The sequence below is a fragment of the Poecilia reticulata genome, chromosome 13 (genome assembly GCF_904066995.2).
Source record: "Poecilia reticulata chromosome 13, P_reticulata-male-v2, whole genome shotgun sequence".
NCBI classification, from domain to species: domain Eukaryota; kingdom Metazoa; phylum Chordata; class Actinopteri; order Cyprinodontiformes; family Poeciliidae; genus Poecilia; species Poecilia reticulata.
This window is the reverse complement of record NC_088842.1, coordinates 33,755,319-33,782,615: the sequence shown is the minus strand read 5'-3', so window position 1 is coordinate 33,782,615 and position 27,297 is coordinate 33,755,319. Positions and strand designations below refer to the sequence as shown.

The 27,297-nt window shown below is 47.0% G+C and overlaps 1 protein-coding gene across 6 annotated transcripts in view; it reads right to left on the bottom strand.

Moving 5' to 3' along the window:
- Positions 1-577: 577 nt before the first annotated feature.
- The window catches only part of ltbp4 (latent transforming growth factor beta binding protein 4), a 44,081-nt gene continuing 17,361 nt past the window's right edge, over positions 578-27,297 (bottom strand). For 3 of the 6 annotated variants that reach the window (XM_081614620.1, XM_081614625.1, XM_081614624.1), the window contains 29 exons: positions 22,196-22,429; positions 22,043-22,113; positions 21,308-21,523; positions 21,096-21,198; positions 20,566-20,625; positions 20,039-20,161; positions 18,572-18,748; positions 18,379-18,507; positions 16,912-17,490; positions 16,237-16,368; positions 12,059-12,172; positions 11,407-11,520; positions 11,071-11,190; positions 10,872-10,985; positions 10,679-10,798; positions 9,623-9,748; positions 9,430-9,555; positions 8,701-8,823; positions 8,434-8,619; positions 7,478-7,735; positions 7,325-7,396; positions 7,123-7,251; positions 6,906-7,046; positions 5,624-5,776; positions 5,452-5,547; positions 5,021-5,189; positions 4,670-4,947; positions 4,225-4,377; positions 578-3,890 (listed from right to left, as the gene is read on the bottom strand). In XM_081614620.1, coding sequence (XP_081470746.1) covers positions 3,748-3,890; positions 4,225-4,377; positions 4,670-4,947; positions 5,021-5,189; positions 5,452-5,547; positions 5,624-5,776; positions 6,906-7,046; positions 7,123-7,251; positions 7,325-7,396; positions 7,478-7,735; positions 8,434-8,619; positions 8,701-8,823; positions 9,430-9,555; positions 9,623-9,748; positions 10,679-10,798; positions 10,872-10,985; positions 11,071-11,190; positions 11,407-11,520; positions 12,059-12,172; positions 16,237-16,368; positions 16,912-17,490; positions 18,379-18,507; positions 18,572-18,748; positions 20,039-20,161; positions 20,566-20,625; positions 21,096-21,198; positions 21,308-21,523; positions 22,043-22,113; positions 22,196-22,429 — 4,559 coding nt within the window. In that variant the 3' untranslated portion in view covers positions 578-3,747. The remainder of the gene's footprint in view (positions 3,891-4,224; positions 4,378-4,669; positions 4,948-5,020; positions 5,190-5,451; positions 5,548-5,623; positions 5,777-6,905; positions 7,047-7,122; positions 7,252-7,324; positions 7,397-7,477; positions 7,736-8,433; positions 8,620-8,700; positions 8,824-9,429; positions 9,556-9,622; positions 9,749-10,678; positions 10,799-10,871; positions 10,986-11,070; positions 11,191-11,406; positions 11,521-12,058; positions 12,173-16,236; positions 16,369-16,911; positions 17,491-18,378; positions 18,508-18,571; positions 18,749-20,038; positions 20,162-20,565; positions 20,626-21,095; positions 21,199-21,307; positions 21,524-22,042; positions 22,114-22,195; positions 22,430-27,297) is intronic. The other 3 variants (XM_081614622.1, XM_081614623.1, XM_081614621.1) reach the window with 3 other exon arrangements.

Here is a 27,297-nt window from a genome sequence, read left to right as displayed (position 1 = left end):
AATGGACAAACACATCTTGCAGAAATACAAAAACAAAGCAGATATTATCAGTAAATAAATGGTAAAAAGTATCATCAGTTCCTTCAAGAATGAATTAAGACTGAAAATGAAATTTTCTATTACAGTCACCACTACTCTCGGCAGAATTTTTCTTCTTTCAAAGTAAATAAAAATCTGTTTCAATATTTAGTTATGTAATCAGGAGTCATGTTCAGCTTTGCAACATTTTTAATTTAGCCTCGTTTAGTGCCACGTTACTCCAGCTGTTAGTCATTTTTTAGCCCTTTTTCCCCCGCCCCCAACTCTCCTTCAAGGTTCTTCTGTCTTTATACAACCTGCAACTATTTTCAATCTGCTGTTGAAGTTTAAATATAAACAAACTAATTTGGTTGTGTGTCATTTTCATCCTGATTAGCCTTATGCTAGCTATGATCTTTTATAACGTTTTAACAGCTGTTGATGCAAACATCTGAGGCCCTTTTTCGGAACTACAGTGATTTATTTATAGTTTCTTTAAAATATTGCAAGTTTGATTTATTCCTAAAAAGGTCAAGAAAACAAAACACAACAACACATCTAAGAGTTAATGTGTGCAAATGTATTTGCAGTCCTTGTCAAAGAAACAATAATACAAAAACGTTTTTATCAAACTTTAAAATAAAACCATTTAAAAACCAAAAACATGGTTTCAGATTGGTTATGAAACCCACTGTGAGGAAGTTGGCAGATACAGTGCATGTTTTACTTGAACCTTCATGTGCTGAAGAGGAAAAATAAAGCTTATGACACTTGATTTAGCATAACATCACATAAAGGAAAGTTTTATACACATTTCATTTTCATTTCAAACTTCTGCTGTGGAAAAAATACTACAAGCACATCAAAATGAGAGCTGAACATCATAAATCCAACTGAAAACAGAAATTAAACTATATCACTGTTTTCCACTGAAAATGTAATACAAATATTTAACAAATAAGTTGAATATTTGGTGGACTTTCTGTTCATATTTAATTCTGTACAACAAGTTTAATTAAAAATGTTAATTAAAAAATCATTTAAAATAAAATGAAGTTGAAATAAGTACATATACAGTAAAAATTATATTTGGACTAGTAACTACAAAAACCAAGAGCATTGCATTTACTTAGAAATAAACACAGGTGGCTAAAATCAAGCTAGCTAATATGCTAGGTAGTAAAAACAGCCAGAACTATTTACAATTCAGCAATTTAAATGAGATCTGATTTGAAAGTTGTGATGTTTTACTCTTTGAAACGTCACCATGGTGAACAGAGTTCAGTCACAACTTTCTGCTTTTGGTCTGGAAGCTCATCTGACGCTAAGCGGGAGGCTGCTAGCCAAGTAGCGCTACTACAAAAGTGTAACTAATTATTTTTCAGAAAAAATTGTCTTAGTGGAATAATAAAGGCGTGAACATATTAGAATATTAGATTTTTTAGATTAAATAACACTTGCTAACTGATGAGCACTGGTGCCAACTGTTAGGAGAAAAACTAATCATATTCAAAATGACACACTTTTAAGCCATTTAAAAGGTTTTACAAAGGTAACGTTCAAGCCCAAAAGTGTTTGTTTTGACAGTAACACGTTTAGCTTGCTTATTAGCATCTGAGCTAACTACAGCCAAACAGCTATAAGCTAATAAACAAACCAAACGGCTCATTTCAATAGTTAGTGGTTGATCTCTAAATGTTTTTCCCAAGTATTTCAGCTGCTGCAGCTTTGATTTTAGACCTTAAGATTTCAATCCTTTCAACCATTTACAGCTGAAAGGACTGAATGCTAAGGAACTCTTTAATGTTAATACTACCTGGTTTTATATGTTAGCTAATAACAGGTAGAAATTAAACAACATATATTTAGCTACTCATTGCTTACCAATAAATGACTTTGGTGTATTGAAAATAAAAAAAACACTACAACCTTAGAAACAATTAAATATTAGCAACTAGACTTCATTTCAACTGATATTTAAATCTTTGTTAGCATTACCTGGTTACCTGATGTTGAGGGCTAACAGTGAGTGCTTTAATTTTTATATAAATAAGTTTAGGTTGAGCAGAACCAACATTAAAATATTTGATTAAAAACTATAAGATATTGTATTGCCTTAAACTTTAACATCTGCATGAATCTTTCTTAAAACGTAAAGTTTTTATTAAACATCTGAAGCTTTGAATTCTATTGTTGTTAAAATTGTTTGTTTTTTGTATCAACTTCTCTTGTTAACGATATTAAATTTGGTCCATTCCAAGCCTCTTCCCGTGGATCATGTGACTAGAAACTAAAACAGTCATTTGGGATGAAATGTTTGATCTACGAATGAATACATAACTAATTTAAAACAGGAAATGGAAACATTACTTTATATGACGCAAACGTTGAGCTCCGTCAGTCTGAATCTGCTTCATATGATTGACGTTCAGCCCATGAATGTCCTCAGGAAGACAAACTATGAGCCCTGCAGGTTTCAACCACCAACCTGATTTATTATCGTTAATGTTGTTTAATCTGCAAGTAAGAAAGTAAATAAAGTTTATTTATTAAAATCTGGGCTGTAGAAAGGCCACTTTGCTTTATATCAACACTCCTAATCTGCTTTTGTTCAGATTTGAAATGTTAACATGATGAATCCAAACAAGTTGAGAGAAATTCAGTGCTGTTGACATCAGGTGGCCTCAGAGCAACAATGCTGGTCAGAACAGGAGCACAAACTACACACAATGCCTGCTTCACACGGCAAGGTTTAGAAATTCAGACGATAAAACTTTGTAGGTATAACAGCTTTGGTCCTGTGTTGATGGGTTGTGGATTATTTTAAAAGATAAAACAACGATACACAGAGATCTCTGATGATCTCCAACACCACGGGACCTTCTGCCGCGCCACGGCAGCTGTTTTAGATCCATCTCTGTGTTTCTGATTGGCTAGATGCAACAGACTGCTGCGTTCTCGTTTGACGCCGCACGATGCGATACCGCGCCAAGATGATCCGATAGGATGAATATCCCTGATTTCAGATTGGAGCAGTTCCTTCAGAGCGGCTCAGATCCCTGAACACACAGCAGGAAAATCTCTCAGGATCCTGATAATCCTCAAGATTATTGGAAATGAAAGTTGAGACTAAAATTGACTTAAAAAATTAAATGTTAGTGGTTTGAATAACAGATTTTGTCTCAGGAATTGTTTGAGACTCACCACAGAAAGCTTTTAAATCCTTCCTTATGGTGCCGGTTTGCTACGTCTCCTGTTTCTTCTAACTGGATAAATCTTCCCGTTTTACTTTGGTGGACGTTTCTACGCACCGACAGCCTCGTTTTGAAGCCGTTTCTTCCATCTTTGTTATATTTTGGCAGTGAAATAAATAAAACTGTCCAGGATTGGAAAGGAAAAGTTTTCTGAACGTTGATGAGCCTTTAGACGGAGACCAGCGTGAGATTCTGTTTATCGTGGAAGATGTTAAACCAGCTCTTCTGACTTCGGTCGGTTTAGTGCAAACAGAAAGAACTGAATACTTCGGTTCAGTGTCATTCCACCTGCTAAAGGTCAGAGGTCAGCAACCTGCTGCTTCATGGTTCTGTTAAGGAATCGACCAATGATTTAAATTAAAATTTTATAAAAACTCCTGCTTTTCGCAGCTCATGTAATTAATACATTTTCCACAACAGAGTGGCAGTCCAGTGAGCTGCTGGCAGTTCGGCCGGGTCGCAGGTCCTGCCGGGTCTAAGCAGCGATGCAGTGGTTGCGTCTGCGCGACATGACGTATCCTCTCCTGCAGACGCATCGGAACGAGCCTTCCGTGTTGACGCAGCGAGCGTTGACGCATGGGAACGGCAGCGCAGCAGCGTCTTCGCACTCGTTAATGTCTGGAAAACGGACAGCGAGTCAGAGACGGCATGGCGGCGCGGCACAGCATGGTGGCGCGATGCAGCATGGCGGCGCGGCGCAGCACGGCGGCGCGGAGCACTACAGCATGGCGGCGCGATGCAGCATGGCGGCGCGGAGCAGCATGGCGGCGCGGCGCAGCACAGCACGGTGGCGCGATGCAGCACGGCGGCACGGCATGCGGCGCGATGCAGCACGGCGGCACGGCATGCGGCGCGATGCAGCACGGCGGCACGGCATGCGGCGCGATGCAGCACGGCGGCACGGCATGCGGCGCGATGCAGCACGGCGGCGCGGCGCAGCACCAGTACGTACCGATGCAGCTCATGGACGTCAGGTCCAGCTCGAAGCCCGCGTAGCAGTCGCAGGTGTAACCCTCGGCAACGCGGATGCACTGGCCGTTCTCACAGCCGTGCAGAATCCCACAATCCTCGGCGGCACTCAGGCTGGCGTGCGTCTCGTAGCGCCCTGGAAGAACGACACAAAGTATTCACACCCAGAAACTTATTTTAATGGGATTTAAATGAGACTAAAAGGGAAAACGATTCACATTTTTAACATGAATAAAAACAGTTTTTTGAGATCAGCGGCGCTAAAGTTTTATTCGGCTGGACTGACAGCAAAAATGTCTCTTTGGTTTGTTAAGGCTGCAGGTCCTGATCTAGAAAGTTTTCACGCTGGCCTACAGACGGCGTTTCCTCCGTTCTCCGTTAGGCAGATCAGTTCCATGTTTTCAGGAGTTGTTCTGCCTCAGACTTACTCTCATAGACCCTCTGTGGCCCGCCGCCCCCGCCTTCTCCTCTGTCGATGAACGGAGGAAGCCCCGCCCCCGGCCTCCACCCCCTCAAGTCCCCGCCCTCCTCCCGGTCGTCGTACGGCGGTCCGGGCCGCGGCGCCAGGCTGAGCGGCGGTTGGTCGGGTCTGGACGGAGGCAGAGGCCGCGCCATGAAGGCGATGTCGGACCGGGGGTCCGGAGGGAGTCGCAAGGCGGGCGTCCTGGGTGCGGAGCCGTAGTCTCCCTCTGGGTAGAAACCGGGGCTGACGGGAACATCGGAGCGTCAGGAAACACGAGAAGCAGCCAGACGTCAGGAGCCGGCGCCGCTGGCCTCACCTGAACTCGGAGCCGCCGTAGGCGTCGTCCGGCGGGGCGAAGGAGACAGGCGGCCTGGCCCTGAAGCCGGACCTGCTGCCCCCTGCTGGCGAGTAGTCGTCGTAGTCCTGACTGAAATCTCTGCCAGGAAGCGGCGCTGCAGGAAAGAACTCCGGACTGTAGGGAGCAGCTGGGAAAAGCAGGAGAAGATCAAGAACCGCAAAACTTCTCTGAGAAAAAAGCTTCAGTTCAGCAGGTGGAACTTTAATGACCAAAGTTTCTATATATTTATTAAAAATGTCTCCATGTTGAGACAGTTTGCGATGAGTCAGGTAATGTGAGCAGATCCATCTCCTCCACATCCTCCCTGATTTGCTACTGCTGTCTGAAGGAACAACCAATCAGCTGGAGCAGATGCTGCACAGCCTGATGAGGTCATCGTCTTATCGTACCTCCTCGCCCCGGCCCGGTTTCTGGTCCGGCGGAGTCTGGGAAGCTTCCCGGGAACGCCGCAGCAGAGTAGGAGCTGCACAGAGAGGCGTAGTCCTCTGCAGACAGACAGACAGACGGCCGTCAGCGCGCCGCGGCCACCGCAGGCGGGCCGCCCCGCAGCGCGACGCTTACCTGAGTCTGTGGCGGGGCAGAGGGCGCAGCCCATCCCCCAGCCCTCGCCGTAGAAGCAGCAGCAGTCGATGAAGGTGACCTGCGCCCCCAGCAGAGGACTCTGGCACAGCAGGTCGGCGCTGACGTGCTGCCAGCACAAGGACAGGTTCTCATCTGGACGCAACACAAACAGCAGTTCTGTCGATACGCAGACGACACGACGCAACCTGCAGCGCTGGCGGCCGCAACGAAGCAGCTGGAGGCCTGAAGGAGGTTTGGCCTTCCACCTGCAGCTGAACGGCAGCGCCGCAGGCGGCCATTTTCTTTGACTCCACAGCAGAAAGTCAACAGAACCTGATGACAGATGAACTGTTCAGGATTTATTTAGGTTTTAAACCAAACTACGGCCTGCGGGCCGGATCCGGCCCGCCTCCACATTTGGTCCGGCTCCCTGAACAATACCAGAGAGCATTCTTTTTAGCAGGAAGAGTGTCCTGTAAACTGTGGGTGTTTTGTGCTGCCATCTGTTGGACTTTTAGGGAACTGCTTGACTTTTATGTTATGTAATCAGTGCGGTTGTTTGCTAGCGGTAGAGCAGATGAACACGTGTTTGTTATGAACGCCGCATTCCAGGTCGAGCTTCGAAGCCTGTAAGTAGCAGCTTATACTTCAAAACGAGCCTTTATGTTAACATATGAGGAATTCATATGTTAAAGTTACTTACCCTCAATGGAATATATACCAGTCAGTCCCAGTGACTGTTTCACTAACGGTTTTTGCCCATGTGCTTGCTGGGTAAAAATCATTCGAGAAACCCGCACCCCCTCGCCCCCTGGCAACAATTTCCGGCAGCCCAGGTGATAAACGTGTTACAAACTGACTCCGGCCCACCAGAGAAGGGAAGAGTTGTGTGGCCCTCAGAGGAAAAAGCTTGGGGACCCCTGCTTTAAAGAAATGGAGGGACAAATGTTTGTGCCACTATGAACATGAAAAAATCAGTAACTGAGTAACTTTGGTTGCCTAGCAACAACCTGCTGAGTGACTTTGGTTGCCTAGCAACAACCTGCTGAGTGACTTCGGTTGCCTAGCAACAACCTGCCTGCATGTTCAGCTCCTCTGCTCTCCTAGAGAAACACGAACATCTGAGGATACAAACTGGATTTTGTGAGATCAGTTTTGTTTTCCCTCCGGTCCGGAGAGCAAACTGACGGCAGCATGTTGGATAAAACGAATCGCTGATTTCTGGCATGGACTGATCTGAGACGCTGGCTGTGTGATGAAGATGAGGATGAGGAAGGGTCACCCATGGTGAGGTGCGAGGCGTTGACGCAGTTCCTCTGCGTGTCGTCCAGCACCAGCGGCGGCGGGCAGCTGCAGTAGAACGACCCCACCGTGTTCACACACACGCCGCCCACGCAGCTCTCCTCCTCACACTCGTCGTAATCTGCAGACGGGAAACGGGTCAGCGGCCGCGGCCGGACGGACGTCGGCCGCGGCCGCTGACCCAGCTGTGTCCGTACCGATGCACTCCAGCAGGGCGGCGCTGTAGACGAAGCCGCTGGAGCAGTAGCACCTGTAGCCCGGGATGTTGTTCACGCACACGCCGTTCTTGCACACCTCGGGCTGGAAGCGCTTGCACTCGTCCACGTCTGGGGACAAGACAGCAGGAGGCTGAGAGGCCGCCGTTGCCACGGCAACCAGAGGGCGAGACACGGCGGGTACCTGTGTAGCTGAAGGCGCCCGATCCCGCCGTCACGTAGCCCCTCCCACTGGGACACAGGGACAGGAAGTCAGCTGCAACACGAAAGGCAGCCGTAAGAACGCAGCGACGCGGCAGCTGCAGCAGCTGCAGCAGCTGCGTCCTGCAGGTCCCACCTGTGTCTGCGGCGGGGCAGGTGTGGGCGCGGCAGCCCCGCCCCCAGCCCTCCCCCGCGGTGCAGCAGCACTCCTGCTGGCTGGTGTTGGCCGCCAGCAGGCTGCAGCCGCCTGCCGCCAGGTTGTAGTAGCAGTCCCTCAGTTCACCGGGCTGCGCCGCAGACGGGCGCGGCAGAACCGCAGAAACATCCACTGCACTGATCTGGGACCCGGAGGAGGAAGAGGAGGAGTGTGTGGACTCAGGGCGGGACCCGGACTCTGGAGAATCAGAAAGATCACTGAACTTTAAAACACAACATCTCACCAAATAGTTTTAATAAATCTATTTGTATGAACCTTTAAAACAACCACCAGGTTCACCAGAGAGATCCACGGTTAGTAACATAACACAGGAAGTGAAGGCTGCTGCCGTCACGACAGAGAAATGTTCCTGCATATTAAAGGCACAAACGGCTCCGTAAAACACAGCAGGCTGCCGAGGTGCTGCTGCACATCAGGAACAGCCATCCTCGTTTCACGATCCGGCTGGGGGATCTAATCATGTACGTGAAAAGTTTCAACTTGAACCATTTGGCGATGAACCAAATTCATGGAAAAACTGCAACAGGTGTGAAAATGATGGCAGAATCTGAGACGGGAGGAGAAACTCCAACATGTTTCTGTGGCATCGTTTAGGAGAAACAACGGTTCAGATCAGAGCTGCACTGAGTTTCCCTCATCGTGTCGTTTCGCCGAGCGGCCGGCGCCACAGCGACGAGATCTACGCCTTCAGACACGGACTCCCACGTTTTGGGGTACAGAATGTGTAGAAAGGGAAAAAATTGAGTGTGAGCAGAAATTTCACTCTGAGTTATGAGCAAAATGTGACAAAAAGTTAAATCATAGAGGAAGCCATGAGGAAGTGGTTCAGAGAGAGAGAGAGAGCAAACCCATCATCATCATCATCATCATCCTGCCTGAAACAGACGATGGGAGCCGTGGTGCTGCGGGCTGCGAGGACACGGGCGGCCCGACGCACGAGCCGTCGGCGGCGACCCGCTGACCCGGCTGGCAGGTGGCGAGGCAGCGGAACGAGCCGATGGTGTTCTCACACCGCCGCGACGGGCAAACGGAGCCGCCGCTGGACACACACTCATCCACGTCTGGGGACACAGAGAGACGGGAAAGCTGAGTGAGGACGTCCGGGACGGCGCGGCGCTCCGGGCGGCGCTCCGGCGGCTCACCGAGGCAGGCGGTCTGCTCCGGGTCGGCGCTGAAGCCCGAGTCACACCGACACTGGAAGGAGCCGTCGGTGTTCACACAGCGGCCGTCCGAACACACACCAGGCCTCACACACTCGTCCACGTCTGGGAGGGAAGTTTAAAAATGGCCGTCAGGATGAAAATATGAAAACCTGGAATCAATTACTGAAATAAGCATCAGCTAATTTATTAACCAACTGATCAAACAGAGCAGAAATCAAGTCAAAACTGCACCAAAACAAACAAAATGCCACTTTTTAGATTTTAAAAGAGGCATTTTTAGCTTCACTGGTTCAAATTCTGGTAAAATCTGCTACCAGCATCTTCTGCAACCAATTATTAGTCTATAATCAACCCCCATATCAATCCCCAATGGCTGTATTTATGCTCAATCTGAGCTTTTCTTACTTCAAAATTCAACTTAATTATTATTTGATTGAGTCTTTTATGCATTTCTAAGTTTATAAAAAAGCTTAAGAGGTTAAATGAAAAATCTGCAGAATGTGACTTTTTAAAATCTTATTAATTATCAGAATAATCAATAAATAAACATCATCAGTTGCAGCTTTAAAGTCCAGCAGCCAAATCTGTGTTTGCTAATTAGCATGTGGCTAAAAACCTTCAGTTTGTCAGTTCAACCAGGTGATCAATAAACTTCAATCGAATGAAAAAACAAATGAACAGTCAGTGAAGAGTCAGAACGAGGCTCACCGAGGCAGGCCGTCCTGTTCTCGCTCAGCGTGAACCCAGGTGAGCACACACAGGTGTATGATCCAGGTGTGTTCACACACTCCCCTCTGGAGAAGCAGAAGTCTCCCTCCAAACACTCGTTGACGTCTGAAGACACAAACCTGATCAGAAGCTCCGTTTAAAGCCAACCTGAGCGGCGCCGCGCTGTGCTCACCTGCGCACCGCCTGCCCAGGCCGGAGCTCCGGTAACCGGGGCGACAGTCGCACCTGAACGAGCCCACGCTGTTCACACACACCTGCTCCGCGTCACACGCTCCGGCGCTCGCGCACTCATCCACGTCTGCAGGACAGAGCTAGCTTAGTGAGCACTTCCTTCTGCTAGCGCGCTAACAGAGGAGCTAACTTTTAGCTTTAACGTTTTTGCTAACTTCTTACAACACTTGGCTCCTCCTAAATCAGTGTAGGAACATAAGTGGCTTTCAGCTGAAGAAAGTTCCACATCCGTCTTGAATTTGGTCGCCGAGTGTCTAACATTAATCAGTGACGTTAGTTAGCGCCGTTTCAAACGTTCAGAGCGCCGAAGGCTCCAGTTCCACCTCCGAATGTTACATCACTTCCTGGTTAGTAGGAGCGGAGCTGAGTGGAGACGAACTGAAGGCTTTCATGAAGATGATGAATCTGTTGGATTCAGGCACCGAAAACCAGGTGACAGACAGACATTCCTCCAGGACTCATGGACTGTGGAATGTATTTTAAAGGACCGTCTCAGTCAGAACCAAGAGCCGATGCAACCAAACACACATTTCATCTAAAACGAGACGGGAAGTCTACATGCTGGAACGTTTACGGAAAGTCGGATGAAATCCTGAGTATCGTCAGCAAACAGGTCGACTCTTACGGCCCAAAATGATCAGAGCTGAGAACCATGAAAACGGAACACAAGTGGGCCAAGTGCTGGTCCGTGTGGTACACCAGAACTAAAACAAAGGATTTAGAAATGTGAGCACCCAAAGCAACGTTGTGTGGTGCGCCATCTGGTGGAGAGGTGAGGTACTACACACAGCAGCAGACTGGTTAGTGAAAATAACGGCTTCTTTTTTACTTACGTGACATTTAGACCAATAAATTTCATGATAAAATGATGTGAAGGATCCGTCACATTTCTGTGATAACAGAACCTCGGTGTGTGTGTGTGTGTGTGTGTGTGTGCGTGTGTGTGTGTGTGTGTGTGTGTGTGTGTGCGTGTGTGTGTGTGTGCGTGTGAACACACCTGTGCACTGCCTGTTGGTCAGTGTGTATCCTGGACGACACGACACACACCTGTACGACCCCACAGAGTTCACACACATCTGGCCCGGACACTGAGACGGCTCCGCGCACTCGTCCACGTCTGAACACACAGCGGACCCGGTCACCGACCCGACCGCTCCCGCCGAGCGGCGCCGCGACCGAACCGCGCCTACCTGTACAGGTGTTGTTCTGGAGCCGGTAACCGTGGCGACAGACGCAGCGGAAGCTGCCGGCCGTGTTCTCGCAGAGGCCGCCGGAGCACGGGGACTGCCGGCACTCGTCGATGTCTGCGAACACGACGGAGAATCGGAGCTGGACGGGTCCGGTCCAATCGGAACCCGGCGCCTCAGGTGAGAGGCAGGTTAGCGTTACCTGTGCAGATCCCGTTGAGCAGCCGAGATCCCGGCTGGCAGGGCGAGCAGCGGAACGAACCCGGCATGTTGACGCACTCCTGACCCGGACACCGCAGCGGATCCACGCACTCATCCACGTCTGGAACACACACAGGTAAACACACAGGTAACAACATACAGGTAAACACACACAGGTAAACACACAGGTAACAACATACAGGTAAACACACACAGGTAAACACACAGGTAACAACATACAGGTAAACACACACAGGTAAACACACACACAGGTAACAACACACACACACCCAAAACATCTTCTAGTCAGAGCAGAAAGAAATATCACCTCCTTTACCTTCACAGGTGTTCCCAGTGAGCCTGTAACCACGGCGACAGACACACCTGAAGCTCCCTGGGGAGTTTTCACAGCGTCCGTTACTGCAGGGATTCTGCTGACATTCGTCCACATCTGGAACACACACAGGTAAACACACACAGGTAAAAATACACACAGGTAAACACACACAGGTAAAAATACACACAGGTAAAAATACACACAGGTAAACACACACAGGTAAAAATACACACAGGTAAACACACACAGGTAAAAATACACACAGGTAAAAATACACACAGGTAAACACACACAGGTAAAAATACACACAGGTAAACACACACAGGTAAAAATACACACAGGTAAAAATACACACAGGTAAACACACACAGGTAAAAATACACACAGGTAAACACACACAGGTAAAAATACACACAGGTAAACACACACAGGTAAAAACAGGTAAACACACACACATAGGTAAACGCACACAGGTGAACACACACACAGGTAAACACACACAGGTGAACACACACACAGGTAAAAATACACACACAGGTAAACACACACACCTGTGGGATTCCTCCAGTCCCACCAGAGCTCCAACATTCACTTCTGTTTGTTTTAGCTAAGAAGTTTATTTTTAGGAATTATTTCCTCGTTAAGCCTTTACCTTCACAGGTGTTCCCAGCCAGCCTGTAACCATGGTAACAGACACACCTGAAGCTCCCTGGGGAGTTTTCGCAGCGCCCGTTACTGCAGGGATTCTGCTGACATTCGTCCACATCTGGGATTCAACACGAGGAAATAAATGCATTATAAACAATATTTCTATATTTTTTTATACATATTTATTTCTATGTTTAATTTTTTTTAATTTTGTTGACATTTTTTCCGGTTAACTTTCAACAAAGTCGATATTTTTGGCATTTATTGCTACAAAAGTTTTAATTTTAACTTTTTCTTCAGTTTCAAAAAATTAATTTTTGTAACAAATTTAGCTCCGTACTGTCAGCCATGATTCTTCTTCCTCTGAATCTGATAAAAACACTTGAATCAAAAAGTAGATTTCATTCTTCTCCATTTTTTAGTTTAAAAGTTGTTCTTCAATTTCAAATATTTTGTTTCAATTTTTTCAGTACAAAGTTTTTGAACAAAATTTTATGGCCTCAATTTAGCTCCGTAGATTTTAATGAATTACTAACTAAACTATTGATTATTATTTCCAGAGCTTTTAATTTTTTTAATTTGGTGCAAGACATATTTTTGATAGCTTACTGTTTTCAGATTTAATAATATTTGATATAATTCTCTCTCCTTGGGCTGCCACCTTATCGTGGTGGAGGGGTTTGAGTGTCCCAATGATCCTAGGAGCTATGCTGTCTGGGGCTTTATGCCCCTGGAAGGGTCACCCAAGGCAGACAGGTCCTAGGTGAGGAACCAGACAAAGTGCAGCCCGAAGACCCCATATGATGAATACAAACTTTGGACTGCGTTTTCCCTCGCCCGGACGCGGGTCACCGGGGCCCCACTCTGGAGCCAGGCCTGGAGGTGGGGCACGATGGCGAGCGCCTGGTGGCCGGGCTTTTACCCACGGAGCCCGGCCGGGCTCAGCCCGAAGAGGAGACGTGGGTCCCCCTTCCGATGGGCTCACCACCTGTCCGAGGGGCCAAAGGGGTTGGGTGCATTGTGCTATGGGCGGCAGCCAAGGGAGGGGACCCTGGCGGTCTGATCCTCGGCTGCAGAAGCTCTTGGGACGTGGAACGTCACCTCTCTGGTGGGGAAGGAGCCGGAGCTAGTGTGCGAGGCTGAGAGGTTCCGGCTAGAAATAGTCGGCCTCACCTCGACACATGGCTCTGGTTCTGGAACCAGTCTCCTTGAGAGGGGCTGGACGTACTTCCACTCTGGAGTTGCCCACGGTGAGAGGCGCCGGGCTGGAGTGGGCATACTTGTTGCCCCCCATTTGGGCACCTGTACGTTGGGGTTCACCCCAGGTGAATGAGAGGGTAGCCTCCCTCCGCCTACGGGTGGGGGGACGGGTTCTGACTGTTGTTTGTGCTTACGGGCCGAACGGCAGTTCAGATTACCCACCCTTCTTGGAGTCCTTAGAGGGGGTACTGGAGAGTGCCCCTCCTGGGGACTCCCTTGTTCTACTGGGGGACTACAACGCTCACGTGGGCAATGACAGTGAGACCTGGAGAGGCGTGGTTGGGAGGAACGGCCCCCCCGATCTGAACCCAAGCGGTGTTCTGTTGTTGGACTTCTGTGCTCGTCACGGATTGTCCATCACGAACACCATGTTCAGGCATAAGGGCGTCCATATGTGCACTTGGCACCAGGACGCCCTAGACCGCAGTTCGATGATTGACTTTGTCATCGTCTCATCGGATTTGCGGCCGTATGTCTTGGACACTCGGGTGAAGAGAGGTGCGGAGCTGTCCACTGACCACTACCTTGTGGTGAGTCTGCTCCGGTGGTGGGGGAGGAAGCCGGTCAGACCTGGCAGGCCCAAACGTGTAGTGAGGGTCTGCTGGGAACGTCTGGCGGAGTCCCCTGTGAGACGGAGCTTCAACTCTCATCTCCGGCAGAACTTCGAACACGTTCCGGGGGATGTGGGGGACATTGAGTCTGAGTGGACCATGTTCAGTGCCTCCATTGCTGAGGCGGCTTATCGGAGCTGCGGCCGCAAGGTTGTTGGTGCCTGTCGCGGCGGCAACCCTCAAACCCGTTGGTGGACACCTTCGGTGAGGGATGCTGTCAAGCTGAAGAAGGAGTCCTATCGGGCCTTTTTGGCCTGTGGGACTCCAGACGCAGCTGATGGGTACCGGCAGGCAAAGCGGCATGCGGCTCGGGTTGTCGCTGAGGCAAAAACTCGGGCGTGGGAGGAGTTTGGAGAGGCCATGGAGACAGACTTCCATACGGCTTCGAGGCGATTCTGGTCCACCATCCGGCGTCTCAGGAGGGGGAAGCAGTGCAGCACCAACACTGTTTATAGTGGGGATGGTGTGCTGCCGACCTCAACTCGGGACGTTGTGGGCCGGTGGGCGGAATACTTCGAAGACCTCCTCAATCCCACCAACATGCCTTCTGTTGAGGAAGCTGAGCCTGGGGACTCTGGGTTGGGTTCTCCAATCTGTGGGGACGAGGTCGCCGAGGTAGTCATAAAGCTCCTCGGTGGCAGGGCCCCGGGGGTGGATGAGATCCGCCCGGAGTTCCTTAAGGCTCTGGATGTTGCGGGGTTGTGTTGGCTAACGCGACTCTGCAATATCGCATGGACATCGGGGGCAGTTCCCCTGGATTGGCAGACTGGGGTGGTGGTCCCCCTGTTTAAAAAGGGGGACCGGAGGGTGTGCTCCAATTACAGGGGGATCACACTCTTAAGCCTCCCTGGTAAGGTCTATTCAGGGGTCCTGGAGAGGAGGGTCCATCGGATAGTCGAACCTCGGATTCAGGAAGAGCAGTGTGGTTTTCGTCCTGGTCGTGGAACACTGGACCAGCTCTACACCCTCAGCAGGTCCTGGAGGGTTCTGGGAGTTCGCCCAACCAGTCTACATGTGTTTTGTGGACTTGGAGAAGGCGTTCGACCGTGTCCCTCGGGGGGCCCTGTGGGGGGTACTCCGGGAGTATGGGGTACCGGGCCCTTTGATACGGGCTGTCAGGTCCCTGTATGACCGGTGTCAGAGTCTGGTCCGCATTGCCGGCAGTAAGTCGGGCTCGTTTCCGGTGAGAGTTGGACTCCGCCAAGGCTGCCCTTTGTCACCGATTCTGTTCATTACCTTCATGGACAGAATCTCTAGACCAGCCGAGGTGTTGATCCGTTTTGGTGGCCTTAGGATCACATCTCTGCTTTTTGCGGATGATGTGGTCCTGTTGGCTTCATCGGAACGTGATCTGCAGCTCTCACTGGAGCGGTTCGCAGCAGAGTGTGAAGCAGCCGGGATGAGGCTCAGTGCCTCCAAATCCGAGGCCATGGTCTTGAGCCGGAAAAGGGTAGAGTGCCTTCTCCGGGTCAGGGGGGTCGTCCTGCCTCAAGTGGAGGAGTTTAAGTATCTGGGGATCTTGTTCACGAATGAGGGAAGAAGGGAGCGGGAGATCGACAGGCGGATTGGGGCAGCGTCTGCCGTGAAGCGGGCGCTGTACCGGTCCGTCGTGGTGAAGAGAGAGCTGAGCCAAAAAGCGAAGCTCTCGATTTACCGGTCGATCTACGTTCCCACCCTCATCTATGGTCATGAGCTTTGGGTCATGACCGAAAGAACGAGATCACGGGTACAAGCGGCTGAAATGGGTTTCCTCCTCCGCAGGGTGGCTGGGCTCTCCCTTAGAGAGAGAAGCTCGGTCATCCGGGAGGGACTCAGAGTAGAGCCGCTGCTCCTCCACGTCGAGAGGAGCCAGTTGAGGCTCGGGCATCTGGTCAGGATGCCTCCTGGACGCCTCCCTGGTGAGGAGTTCAGGTCCCACCGGGAGGAGGGGAGACCCAGGACACGCTGGAGGGACGATGTCTCTCTATGGCCTGGAAACGCCTTGGGGTTCCTGGAGGAGCTGGAAGAGGCTGGGAGGGAAGTCTGGGCCTCCTGAGGCTGCTGCCCCCAAGACCCGACCCGGATAAGAGGAAGAAAATGGATGGATGGATGATATAATTCTGACTGAATATTTAATATTTTGTTTTTCCAATTTGTCTTGATTCAAATTTGTAATAAAATTATCTGAATAATTTATGATTCAGGATGAAAAATGGCTGCTGAATTGTTTTAAATAATCAAAAATGTCCTAAACAGTTTGATGTTCAGGTGAAATGAAACATTTTAATAATGAATCATGTTGAGGTTTCGTCCTTCCAGTGGATTTTCTCACCGAAGCAGCGACTCCGCTGAGCGTTGGGCTGGAATCCCTCATCACACTCACAGGTGTGTTTCCCACCTGGCTGATCCACGCAGCGGCCACGCTCACACACACCTGGTCTGATCTGACACACACCACGGACAGCTGCGCGCGCACAGACAGACACACACACACACACACACACACACACACACACACACACTAGTGAATGCTCATTGGCATTTCACAATAAACAAATGATAACATAATGAACTGAACAGATCAATACTTTCCGATCTGAAGATCAATATTTTGTTTACATTGTCGATATATTAAAAATGGTCTCAAACCAATATTATCGTTTATCACGATAATTACTGGGACATTTTATCGTCCAGTAAAATTGGTTATTGTTGTAACACGACGCTGCCAGAAATGTTTTATTTTTCTTTAAAAAATAAAAAATAATTTATTTTTCATATGAAATTATAAAATCCTTCAGAATATGAAAATGTTTTTAACTTTTCCTTTAAAAAACAAAACAAAACCTAAACTCAGAAAGTTTCAGACTTCAGAGGCAAAATTCATCAGAATTTGGTGAAACTGATTCATAATCTATTTCAGATATTTTAACATTATCTGACCCGGTTCTTTTACCAACACACAGCCAGAACCGGATGGTCCAGTTCTGGTTCTGGCTCTACTCACGCTGGACTCTGGCGGGCCGGCTGGTTGGGCTCGCAGCCGGCCGTCTCTCCGGACCGGGCGGTTCTGGTCCAGGTCTGGACCCGCGCTCCGAGGTCCGGGGCGGGACCGGGGTCGGCAGAGAGTCCGCTGGTACCGGCGCCGGGTTGGGTTGCGATCCAGAGGACGGCAACGCCTGCGGCCTCGCCAGAGCCGAGTCCAATCGGCCATTTTGGATTTCCTGTCGGCCATGTTGGACCTCCTGTCGGCCATGTTGGACCTCCGGTCGGCCATGTTGGACCTCCGGTCGGCCATGTTGGACCTCCGGTCGGCCATGTTGGACCTCCTGTCGGCCATGTTGGACCTCCGGTCGGCCATGTTGGACCTCCGGTCGGCCATGTTGGACCTCCGGTCGGGCCTGAGCAGTTCGGGTTGCAGAACCAGCAGGGGGCGTCGGTCTGGAACCGGCGGTCACACCTGGCTGAGCAGGGACCTGGATCTGGGACTGGACTGGACCGGTTCTGGTACCAGACGATGACCCGGATGAACTGGGTCTCTGCTGAGAACTGGAGGTTCCAGCACCGCTGGACCCAGGAACCGGATCTGCAGGGAAGAAGGAGGTCCGAACCGTTAATGAATGATCATCAGAAGTTCTGGAGGTCCGATTCTGCTGAAGGAGAGAAAGGAACCGAGTTTACTTCCTCCCCTTCAAAATAAGAGCATGAATATAAACGTCGACCTGAAGGATTCTTAACAGCCGATAATCAAAACTTCAGCACAACTTTGTTCAAATGAATAAAGTTGAATAGAGCTTTAGAAATTATCCGAAAAATTTAATTTAGCGGAAGCTAAGTGCGCTAAATATTTCCAAGGTTAGCAAAACTGCTACTCTAAAAATTAGCTCCGCTAACAACTGCCAAGTTAATTTTTAGCTTAGCATTTTATTTATTCAGAAACTTTAGCAGAAGCTAAAACTACCAAAAAAAAGAGAAAAATTAGCTCTGCTAATAATAGTGGTGCTAATTTTTAGTTTTGGAAGTTACCCAGAAATGTATTTCAGTGAAGATGTATGTACGCTAAGTGTTTTCAAACTCAGCAAAAGGACTGAACCACAAAGCTAAGCTAAAAACTTAGTTCCACAAATAACCATGGAGCTAATTTTTAGCTTAGCGATTTAGAATTTATTTGTAACTTTCAAAGTTAGTAAAAATACTAGCGCTAAATGAAAACTAGCTCGCTATTAGCCGATTAGCTAAAGTGTTCCCCAAACTGGTCACCAGTTTTGCTAATTAAGACCAACAAACAGTTTTTAGGGAGCATTTTGTAACGGAGGTATTTTTGCTCAAATGAATTTGAATAAAATGTTTTCCCAAAAGCAAAAAGTAACAAAATCTGATTCCTTCTTCTTTTAAGCAAACACTTTAACATGTTATGATTAAAACCTTCAGGAGCGGCCCAGAAACGTGAGGTCGGATCCAACTGGATGCTAACCTGAGCCGTCCTGCGCCGTCAGCAGGGATTCTCGGCCCGTCGAATCGCCGTCCGCTCTTTGGCTGATCTGCAGAGTCGAAGCCGAGTAATGGTAACCCGGGCCGGCCGGACAGATCTCCTTAAAGGCAACTGAGGAGCAAACAGAAAGTCTGACGGAAAGCTCCAGAGAACCACTGGAACAGAACCGACCCACCTGAACCGAAGAAGGGGCACCGCACGCAGTCGGGCCCCCAGGCCTTCCCGACCCGGCTGCAGCAGCAGATCTGTTTGGTGATGTTCCGGACGATGGGCAGGGAGCAGGAATACGGACCCCGACTCGAGCCCAGGACCCGGTAGCACTGACCCTTCTCCTCTGAAATCACGCTCTGCGCTGAGGAGGAAACAGAGACGGAGATACGTCACCGAGCACATTCCGGTCCAAACGGGCCGAGACGCCAGAGCGCCGCATGCAGAACCAGAACATGCTGATCTCTGGCCAGCGGAAGCACGCAGAGTCCAGTTCCTGGTGCCTTCAGAGAATAAAGGCAGATACAAGACCAGAACCGGGCCGAGCAAGACCAGAACCAGTCCGAGCAAAACCAGAACCGGGCCGAGCAAGACCAGAACCGAGCCGAGCAAAACCAGAACCGGGCCGAGACACAACAATCAGGGAGATGGATGGTAAGTTCTGGACCAACCAAGAGTCAAACACATCTGGAGTTTTTCATTCAGGAGCTGTTAGAAATCCGCTAATAGCACAGCTAGCTTGTCCTTTAGCACTTTAGCATGTTTGCTAACTTTGAAAACGTTCGGCACACTTAGCTTAACTTAATTTAGCTGATTTGTAAACTTTCAGTTGAAGAAACTTCAACATCTGTGTTGAAGTTTTGCTCATCGACTACTAGGAATTATTCCACTTGTTAGACGTTTATTCATGCTCTTATTTTGAAGAATGTTTACTCAGCAGCGATATTATGTTGTAGTACACGTTGGTTATCAACATGATTGAAGTTAGCACCTTAGCATTAGCATACTAAATACTTTGTTGGTATAACTTCTTAGCTACTGCTAAATGCCATGTTGGTACAGAGCTAAAGCAGAGCTAACGTTTATGATTAGCACTTCATGGCTAATGCAGTAAACATGCCAGTTAGTGTTGCTCACCGCTGTCTGTGCTTTATTACTGTCTCCTACTGCTCTCTTATCAGTAGATGTTGCTGACATTAACTTTGTGTTGTATCTGTTACTCCTGGCTTGGTGCTGCTGTGCTAATCAGCTAACGCTAACGCTCTGTCCGCAGATTTTACTGCTTCCTGTATCTCAGATCCCTTCCGGTTCAGTTTCTGGGCCCGAAACAAGACAGACGCTCAGGAACTGGAGCAAAAAGACTTGGATTTAAAAACAATCGTGGAAAATGGAAGTGAAAACAGAGACGATGCCTCAGACAGCAGCCAGACCAGCATCCTGCAGCTCCTTCCTCCTCCGTCGAGGAATGCCGGTCGGAATGACGCAACTGCCGCCAGGATTCACCGAAACCGCCTGAACGCCTCACACCTCCCACCTGATGGAAGCCTTGCAGCTCCACGGACATTCAGGAGGATTCTGGAAGAGTTGCGTTATTCCTCTGGTGAAGCCGGCGGCGGAGTGCGAGTGTGTGTGTGTGTGTGTGTGTGTTACTTACAGATGCAGATTCCATGTGTGGCGTCGAGGATGAACCCCAACCGACACACACAGCTATAGCTCCCCCTGGTGTTCACACAGATGCCGTTCTCACACAGCCCCGGCTGCAGGCACTCATTCACATCTACACACACCAACACACACACACACGCGCGTGAGTGACGGGATTTCACTTCCACGACTCCGACACTCAGAGACGGGAGGAGAACTGCTGCAACCCAAAGACCTGAAGCTCAGTTCAGAAAACCACGCCTGGTTTCTGCAGGAAAATTAATCTGCAGATTAAAATCTCCTGATTATTAAAACGATGCGATTTAGACGAGTTCCTGCAAAACAACTTGAATATTAAAAATATTAATATTTTTCTATGTTTAGGTAAAAACAAAAAGGAAAATAAAACCTTCTGCTCATCTTTTCATGTTTTACATACTGGAGGATTAGCGCCCCCTTCTGGACTGGATGAACTCATCTCAGGAGCCCTCCACCTGCCGCTGACCTTTGACCTCTCTGTGTGGGTGTTTAACTCACCGACGCACTGCGTTCCATTGGTTCGCTCGAAGCCAACAGGACAGCTGCTGTTGCTTTGACCTGCGAACAAATAAACGTTTTCTTCAGCATTTAGCTAACTGGTTAGCTTATTTTATTTTATTTAGGTTTACCGTAATTAGCTTAGCTGATCTTAGCTTATTTAACCTTAGCTTAGCTTAGCTTAACGTACGCTACCTTCCTTTATATTTAATGGTTTTGTATTTACCTTTGTCAACAATATTTCATCTAGCTTTGACTTTCCAGGTTTAATTTACCTTAACCCGGGATAATTCATGGTATTTTTGTCTTATTAGTTTAGTTTATTTAGCTTAGCGAAGCTTCATTTACTTTAGCTACGTTTATGTTACCATAGTTCAGCTTAAGCTCATTTATTTTACAGATTGTTTATCTGATCTTGTGTCAGTTTCGTTTTAGCTCAGCTGTTTGTTTAGCTTTGCTCAGTAATTCTAATTTAGCTTCAGGTGAAAGTGGGAGTTTTGTGTCCGCTGGGGGTTTTGCCGTGTTCCCACCTGGAGCTTCAGGACAGAGGCTGCAGTCGCTCAGACCCCAGGCCTTCCCGACTCCCCTGCAGCACACCTCTCTGCTCCTCAGCCCAGGAAGTGGAGAGCTGCACTGCAAACACAGCGAACACGGATCACACCGCAGGGATAATCTGCTGCAGGAGGACGGAAACCGGCTGCACATCACAGCGACATCTTAACGTTCACCTGCCTCCGCTCACCTGTCCGTCTTTCACCTCTCTGAAGCAGTACTTGAAGCCAGACTGCTGGTTGTAGGTACCGCCGCCCCTCAGAGTCTGGGCCTGGATTCTAGCGCCACCTGCTGGAGCCGGAGCGCCAGCCGAACCCGAGGAGGACGAGGAGGAGGAGGAAGAGGAGGAGGAGGAGGTGGAGGAGGAGGAGGAGAGGGTCCGCAGGGCCGGGCTGGATCCGGACACCTGGAGCGACACGGAGGCAAAGAATCTGGGATTTAGTTCAAGTTGGACAGAATGTAATAAATAAAAACAAAGAAAATTAATCACACATGGAGATTAAACCAAAAAACTAAATTAGTAAAATAAATTAAACTTTTTTTAAGTTTAATTTTTACAACATAGTGCAAAATGAAAAAAATACAGAATCTACCAAATGAAACTATTTAAAAAAAAGTAATAAAACCATTAAAATAATGTAAAAAGTATTCAGGCAGGAAATCTAAAAAACAAAAGTGAAAAATAAATAAATTGAAAAATATTAGTAAGAATTAAATAGAAAATAGAATCAAATACACAATTTAAAAGAAATTCAAACTGAATTTGTAAAAAGACACAATTGGAAGAAAATCACATGAAAATCCTAAAATAAATCAGAATTCAATTAAATTCATAAAAAATCTGAAACCAAAACATTCCTTAGTTTCTTGAGCAACCTGAGCAGGAAGTAGATTCTGATTGGATGAGAGGAGATGACTGGTTTACCTTCATCACCTGGTGGATCTTCACGCTGGCCTCTGGGGGGTGCTGAACTCTGACCTTTACCATGCGGGGGTCTGTGCGTTTGGTAAAAGAAACTCAGACAAACCGAACGTTTCTCTGAAAACACAAAAACGTCTCATAAACACGTCGACTCACCTGCGGACGGCGGCGCCCGGTTCTGGCCGAGCGGCAGCAGGAACTCCGACCGCATCAGCTCCTGATTGGCCGCCGCGGAGGAGGGCGGCGGCGGCCGGACGATCTCATTGGTGGAGGCGGCGCCGGGGGGCGGGACGGGAATCTGGCAGAACCTCCCGGTGAAGTTAGCGGGGCAGAGGCACCGGTCCGTCTGCAGGCACAGGCCGCCGTTCTTACACAGCAGCGGGCAGAGGACTGCGGAGGAGATGGACCGGGTTCTGCTCAGTCCGGGTCCCTTTGGGTCGGAACCAGCAGCAGAACGGCTGGACAGAGGCTCAGTGAAAACTGACCTGCATTATTGGATTTTTTAAAATGTTATTACTGGTAATATTTGAAACCTTTAAGCTTTTTACGTGTTTAAATCCTGGAAGCTAACATTAGCATTAGCCTGAAACCTCCATGTTGTTTGTTCCTGTTAAATAAACTGAAAAACATTTAGATTATCTAATTATTCTTAGTTTGTCACAGAAAAGTACAACATTTATAATTAAATTTAAGAATTTCTCCAAAAATAAAATTTAAATGCAGGAAATGTGGAAACTTTTCTAAATATGTTGCTAAATATAAAATTTTATTTCTAACACTTTAAACATAAAAAAAACAAATAAGTACTTATTAAATGACATTTTAATAATTAGTGGTTTTAGTTTAAACCTACAAAGAAATAGAAAAAAATTAAATATCAAAATAATGTAAATATCAGATCCTGATAATTCACCAAAATATGGGCGAAATTATAAAGTTCAATATTCCAAGCAAAATGTTTAATGAGCTTCCAAAAACTAATCCAATCAGTAAAATGTTTAGCAAGACATTTTATTTTAATTGTTTGAAAAAAAGTTACAAAAATTAAATTATTCCACATTTTTTTCCTGAGTGGTTTGGCTTTGTTGGAATTCCCAGTTTGTAATCACCAGCATTCCCAGTTCATCCACATCGGAGCGCTAACAGGTGAGGCTGGCGCCAACAGAACCAGCCACCACTTCCTGTTTCCTGTTTGAGGCGACGCCACAGGAAGTGGCTGCATTGTTAGTCCGAGAGCCGCTGGAGTCCAAAACGCCGCCGATCAGACGGAAACCGACGGAAACCTCTGGGTGTTTACGGTGCTTTTACTTTGGAGACCAGCGCCATCATGGACCCAGAGTGAGTGAGTGTGTGTGTGTGTGTGTGTGTGTGTGTGTGAGAGTGTGTGTGAGTGTGTGTGTGTGAGTGTGTGTGTGTGAGTGTGAGTGTGAGAGTGTGTGTGTGTGTGAGAGTGTGTGAGTGTGTGTGAGAGTGTGTGTGTGAGTGTGTGTGTGTGTGTGTGTGTGTGTGAGAGTGTGTGTGTGAGAGTGTGTGTGTGAGAGTGTGTGTGAGTGTGTGTGTGTGTGAGTGTGTGTGTGTGAGTGTGCGTGTGTGTGTGTGAGTGTGAGAGTGTGTGTGTGTGTGAGAGTGTGTGAGTGTGTGTGAGTGTGTGTGTGAGTGTGTGTGTGAGTGTGTGTGTGTGTGTGTGTGTGTGTGTGAGAGTGTGTGTGTGAGAGTGTGTGTGTGTGAGTGTGTGAGTGTGTGTGTGTGTGCTCGCCACGCTCAGGCTAGCTGCTACAGAGCGGATTTGTCCTGCACGGTTATCGAACTGAACCACAGATGGAGCCCATCAACGCCGAGTCTGGAGCGAGTTTCAGGCCCAAACCCAGAAAACAGCCGAGCTCGGGGTAAACAAAACTGTGACATCATGAACAGAGAAAAATCACAGAAACACAAACAATCTGTTGGGCTCAGCGTAGGAGGAGAAAGCAAGAAATCAGATAAAAGGCAACATGGCAGGTTTCTCTTCAAAAAGACAAATGTAGTTTATCTCCTGTAAAAACAATAGAAGGGGTAAAACATCCGGGGGGTAAATACTTCTAAAGGGACTTTATGACCCCACCGGGATCCTGGCTCAGCTAGCAAAATGTTACACAATATGAAGTGAAACAGAGAAACGTGTTCCAACGTTGCTGCAAAGATCATGTTTCAGATTCATGTTTAAAAGATGAACCACTTCAAAACGTCGACTCTAAGCTGACCAACAGAATCAATAATCAATAATCAATCACATGAGGAACTGAAACAAACTTAATTTCCATTTCAATAATGTTTCTGTTTTTCTCTTTCTACCAAAAACGGGATGACAAAAGTCTTCAGTCTGCTGCTTTGGTCTCAACTAAACTCTTTATTGAAGGATAATTTTGTTTCCTGAGGCTTTATATTTAATTTCATTTATCGTTTGTTTTTTAAAACATCTTCCAGTTCCAGAGTTAAATGTTCATTTGAATTTAAAGTTTTTAAAGTTTACTGATCTTTGCAAAGGTTTTCTTGCACCATTATGCCATCATTACCATAATATTACTGGAAAATGGTCTCAAAACAACAATATTATCATTATCGCATTAACTTCTGGGACAATTTATCGTCCAGAAAACCATTTTGTCAAGAGGTTTCAGGTCATTTCAGTCATTAGCAGAGGAGAACCAACAACGTCATCAAAAGTGTCAAAGTGTTTCCATTGCAGATTCAACAATGTTGAAAAACCACTTCAACCTTGCGCAAAGACTTTAATTTAAAAAACCCATTTTTTTCAAAACTGGCATTTCCACTAAAATTCATTGTCACAATTTCCTGGTCAACGGAAAAACAGCTAGAGAGGAAAAAATGCTGCGGATATGTTACAGTAAATATCTGGTTTCGACTGCATTATGGATGAAATGCAACTGAAGTATGGCACAGCCAGACTCGGGTCGTCCCTCTCATGTCGTGGTGATTTTCTGGCTGCATGGGAAAGCCTGACCTGAAGGCTTTTATTTGGAAAATGTCGCGTAAGCAACAGTAAATCATGCAGAGGGAGTCAGAAGAGCTGCGACCGTTGAACTCATTACTGCGCCGCTGTAATGTTGGCTACAGTTTATACAAACAGAGAAAAACAAGACACTCCTTCAAACATTTCTGCTCTTCGTGTTAAATCACTAAAAGCTGAGCAGAGAACAGCTGTAAGGTCAGGGGAGTTGACCTCTGACCCCATGATGTCACCACCCCCACCCTTTTACCTCCCAGAGCGTGTTGGTGTTCATTACCTCACTGCAAGTTCAAACAGTCACACATCACCAGCAAAACATCCTGCACACATCAATCAGAGGCGCTGTGTGTGTGTGTGTGTGTGTACTTGCATATGCTACATATAGAGGACCAGTTCCTCCACTTTCACCCACAAATTGAGGTCACTGTGAAGAGCGAGGACATTTTCGCTGCAGCTCTACTTGTTAGGTTTAGAGATGCGATGTGAATTAAGTTTTGTTAAGATCAGGAATAGACTAGTAATGGTCAGGCTAGGGAGTGATTTAGGTTTAGGCAGTAGTGATCACCACTAACTAAACAACTAGCTGCGCCAACCATGAAGCAGTAATCGTAAACATTAGTTCCGCTAAGTGCTACACCAACACAATATTAAACCTAAGCTAATGCTAAAGCTCAACACTAACAGTATTTAACTAAAGCTAAAGCTCAATCAGTAAATTCAAATATGTTGTGTTTTTGTTTAACACTTCTGGCTTTTTACTTATGTAAGTGCTGTATTCCTCTGCATACAACATGTACACATTTGTTTATTTGTTGTATACTTGCAATTTGTTCAACTGAATATTTCAGCAGCAAGGCAGTTCAAATCTGTTGCACCATAAAAACACAAGAATAACAAATCATAAAAACATCATACAGTCAACAATTGAGAAACCAGTATCAAACAAAATGAATGGAGATCAATACAAAGTCCCAATATGGTGCTAAATATTAGGACTTTGTATTGTGTGTCTGCGTGAGCTGCTATTTATAGCACTGTGAAAACCGTAAACACAAAATGCATTGCAAGGACTTAACTCTGTAGCAAAAAAAAAAACGATTTCTGATCAAATCTATTGATTTGATCAGAAATCGATTAAATATGCTTGGAAATGTTCAGGAAGTAAATAAAGGTTCCTTTCTATTCTCAGAAATACTTATTTTCAGCTGTTACAGCTAGGAACTGGAGACCAGGCCTGAAATCTGGGTGACAGACTCCGACCTGAACCTTTAGAGTTACATAAAGACAGTTAGAAAGTCGACCTTCTGTCACCTAAAGAACATCTCCAGGACTAAATGACTAAAGTCCCAGCAAGATCTAGATAATTGAGTTTAAAATGCTTCTGTTAGTTTCTAAATCACTGAACAGCTTAGCACCAAAATAAGTTAAAGACACTAAAACCAACCTGTTCAGAGCTGCTTCAACACATTTGATGTGTATTTGCTTGGAAATTCAGATGATATATGACAAACTGTGATGTTTATTGCTTGTTTCATAATTGATGACTGCACAATGTTTTTATGTTTTCCACTTTGAACTGCCTTGTTGCTGTAATGTGTTACACAAATAAACTTGACTTATTTTGTTTTGAGTTGTCAGCTAATGAAAAATGAAAGCCACATGTCAGCGCTGTTTCCTCTCCCTGTTACTCTTTTTCCATTAAACTGTGCAACATTGTGTACTCATTAAGTTAAAATCCTTTGAGTTGCAGAACATAAAAGACATCTGGATCTTTCCAGCTATTCATGTTCAACAAATCCAGCTTCAAAAACAAAAACACACGATCAGAGTGAACGAAAAACCAAATTCATCCGTTCAATTTTCATTTAATTTAAAAGGAAGCTGCTGACAAACTGATCATCTTCAGAGTGAAACCTCAAGAACAGCAGCTCCTGCTCCAGGGCGTTAGCACAATGCTAATGTGGAAAGACGATAACAATGACTTGAGAGAAGCAGCTGCTCCTTTATTCTCCATCAGGGTGTGTCAGGTGACGTCCACCTGTGCTGTTTTTGGTAAACGTTCAGAGCCTGAACCTGGATTAGCATGTCAGCGCTAACAGAGCTCAGTGTGTTGAGTGAAGCTGCTCCAGATCAGCCATGTGACCTGCAGATCGCTGCGTCTGAAGAAGAGCCAGTGAATATTTTTGCCTTCTGGACTGATCCCAGATCAGGAGAAGTTAAATCATTGCTGTCGGCAGCAGCAGGTCTGACA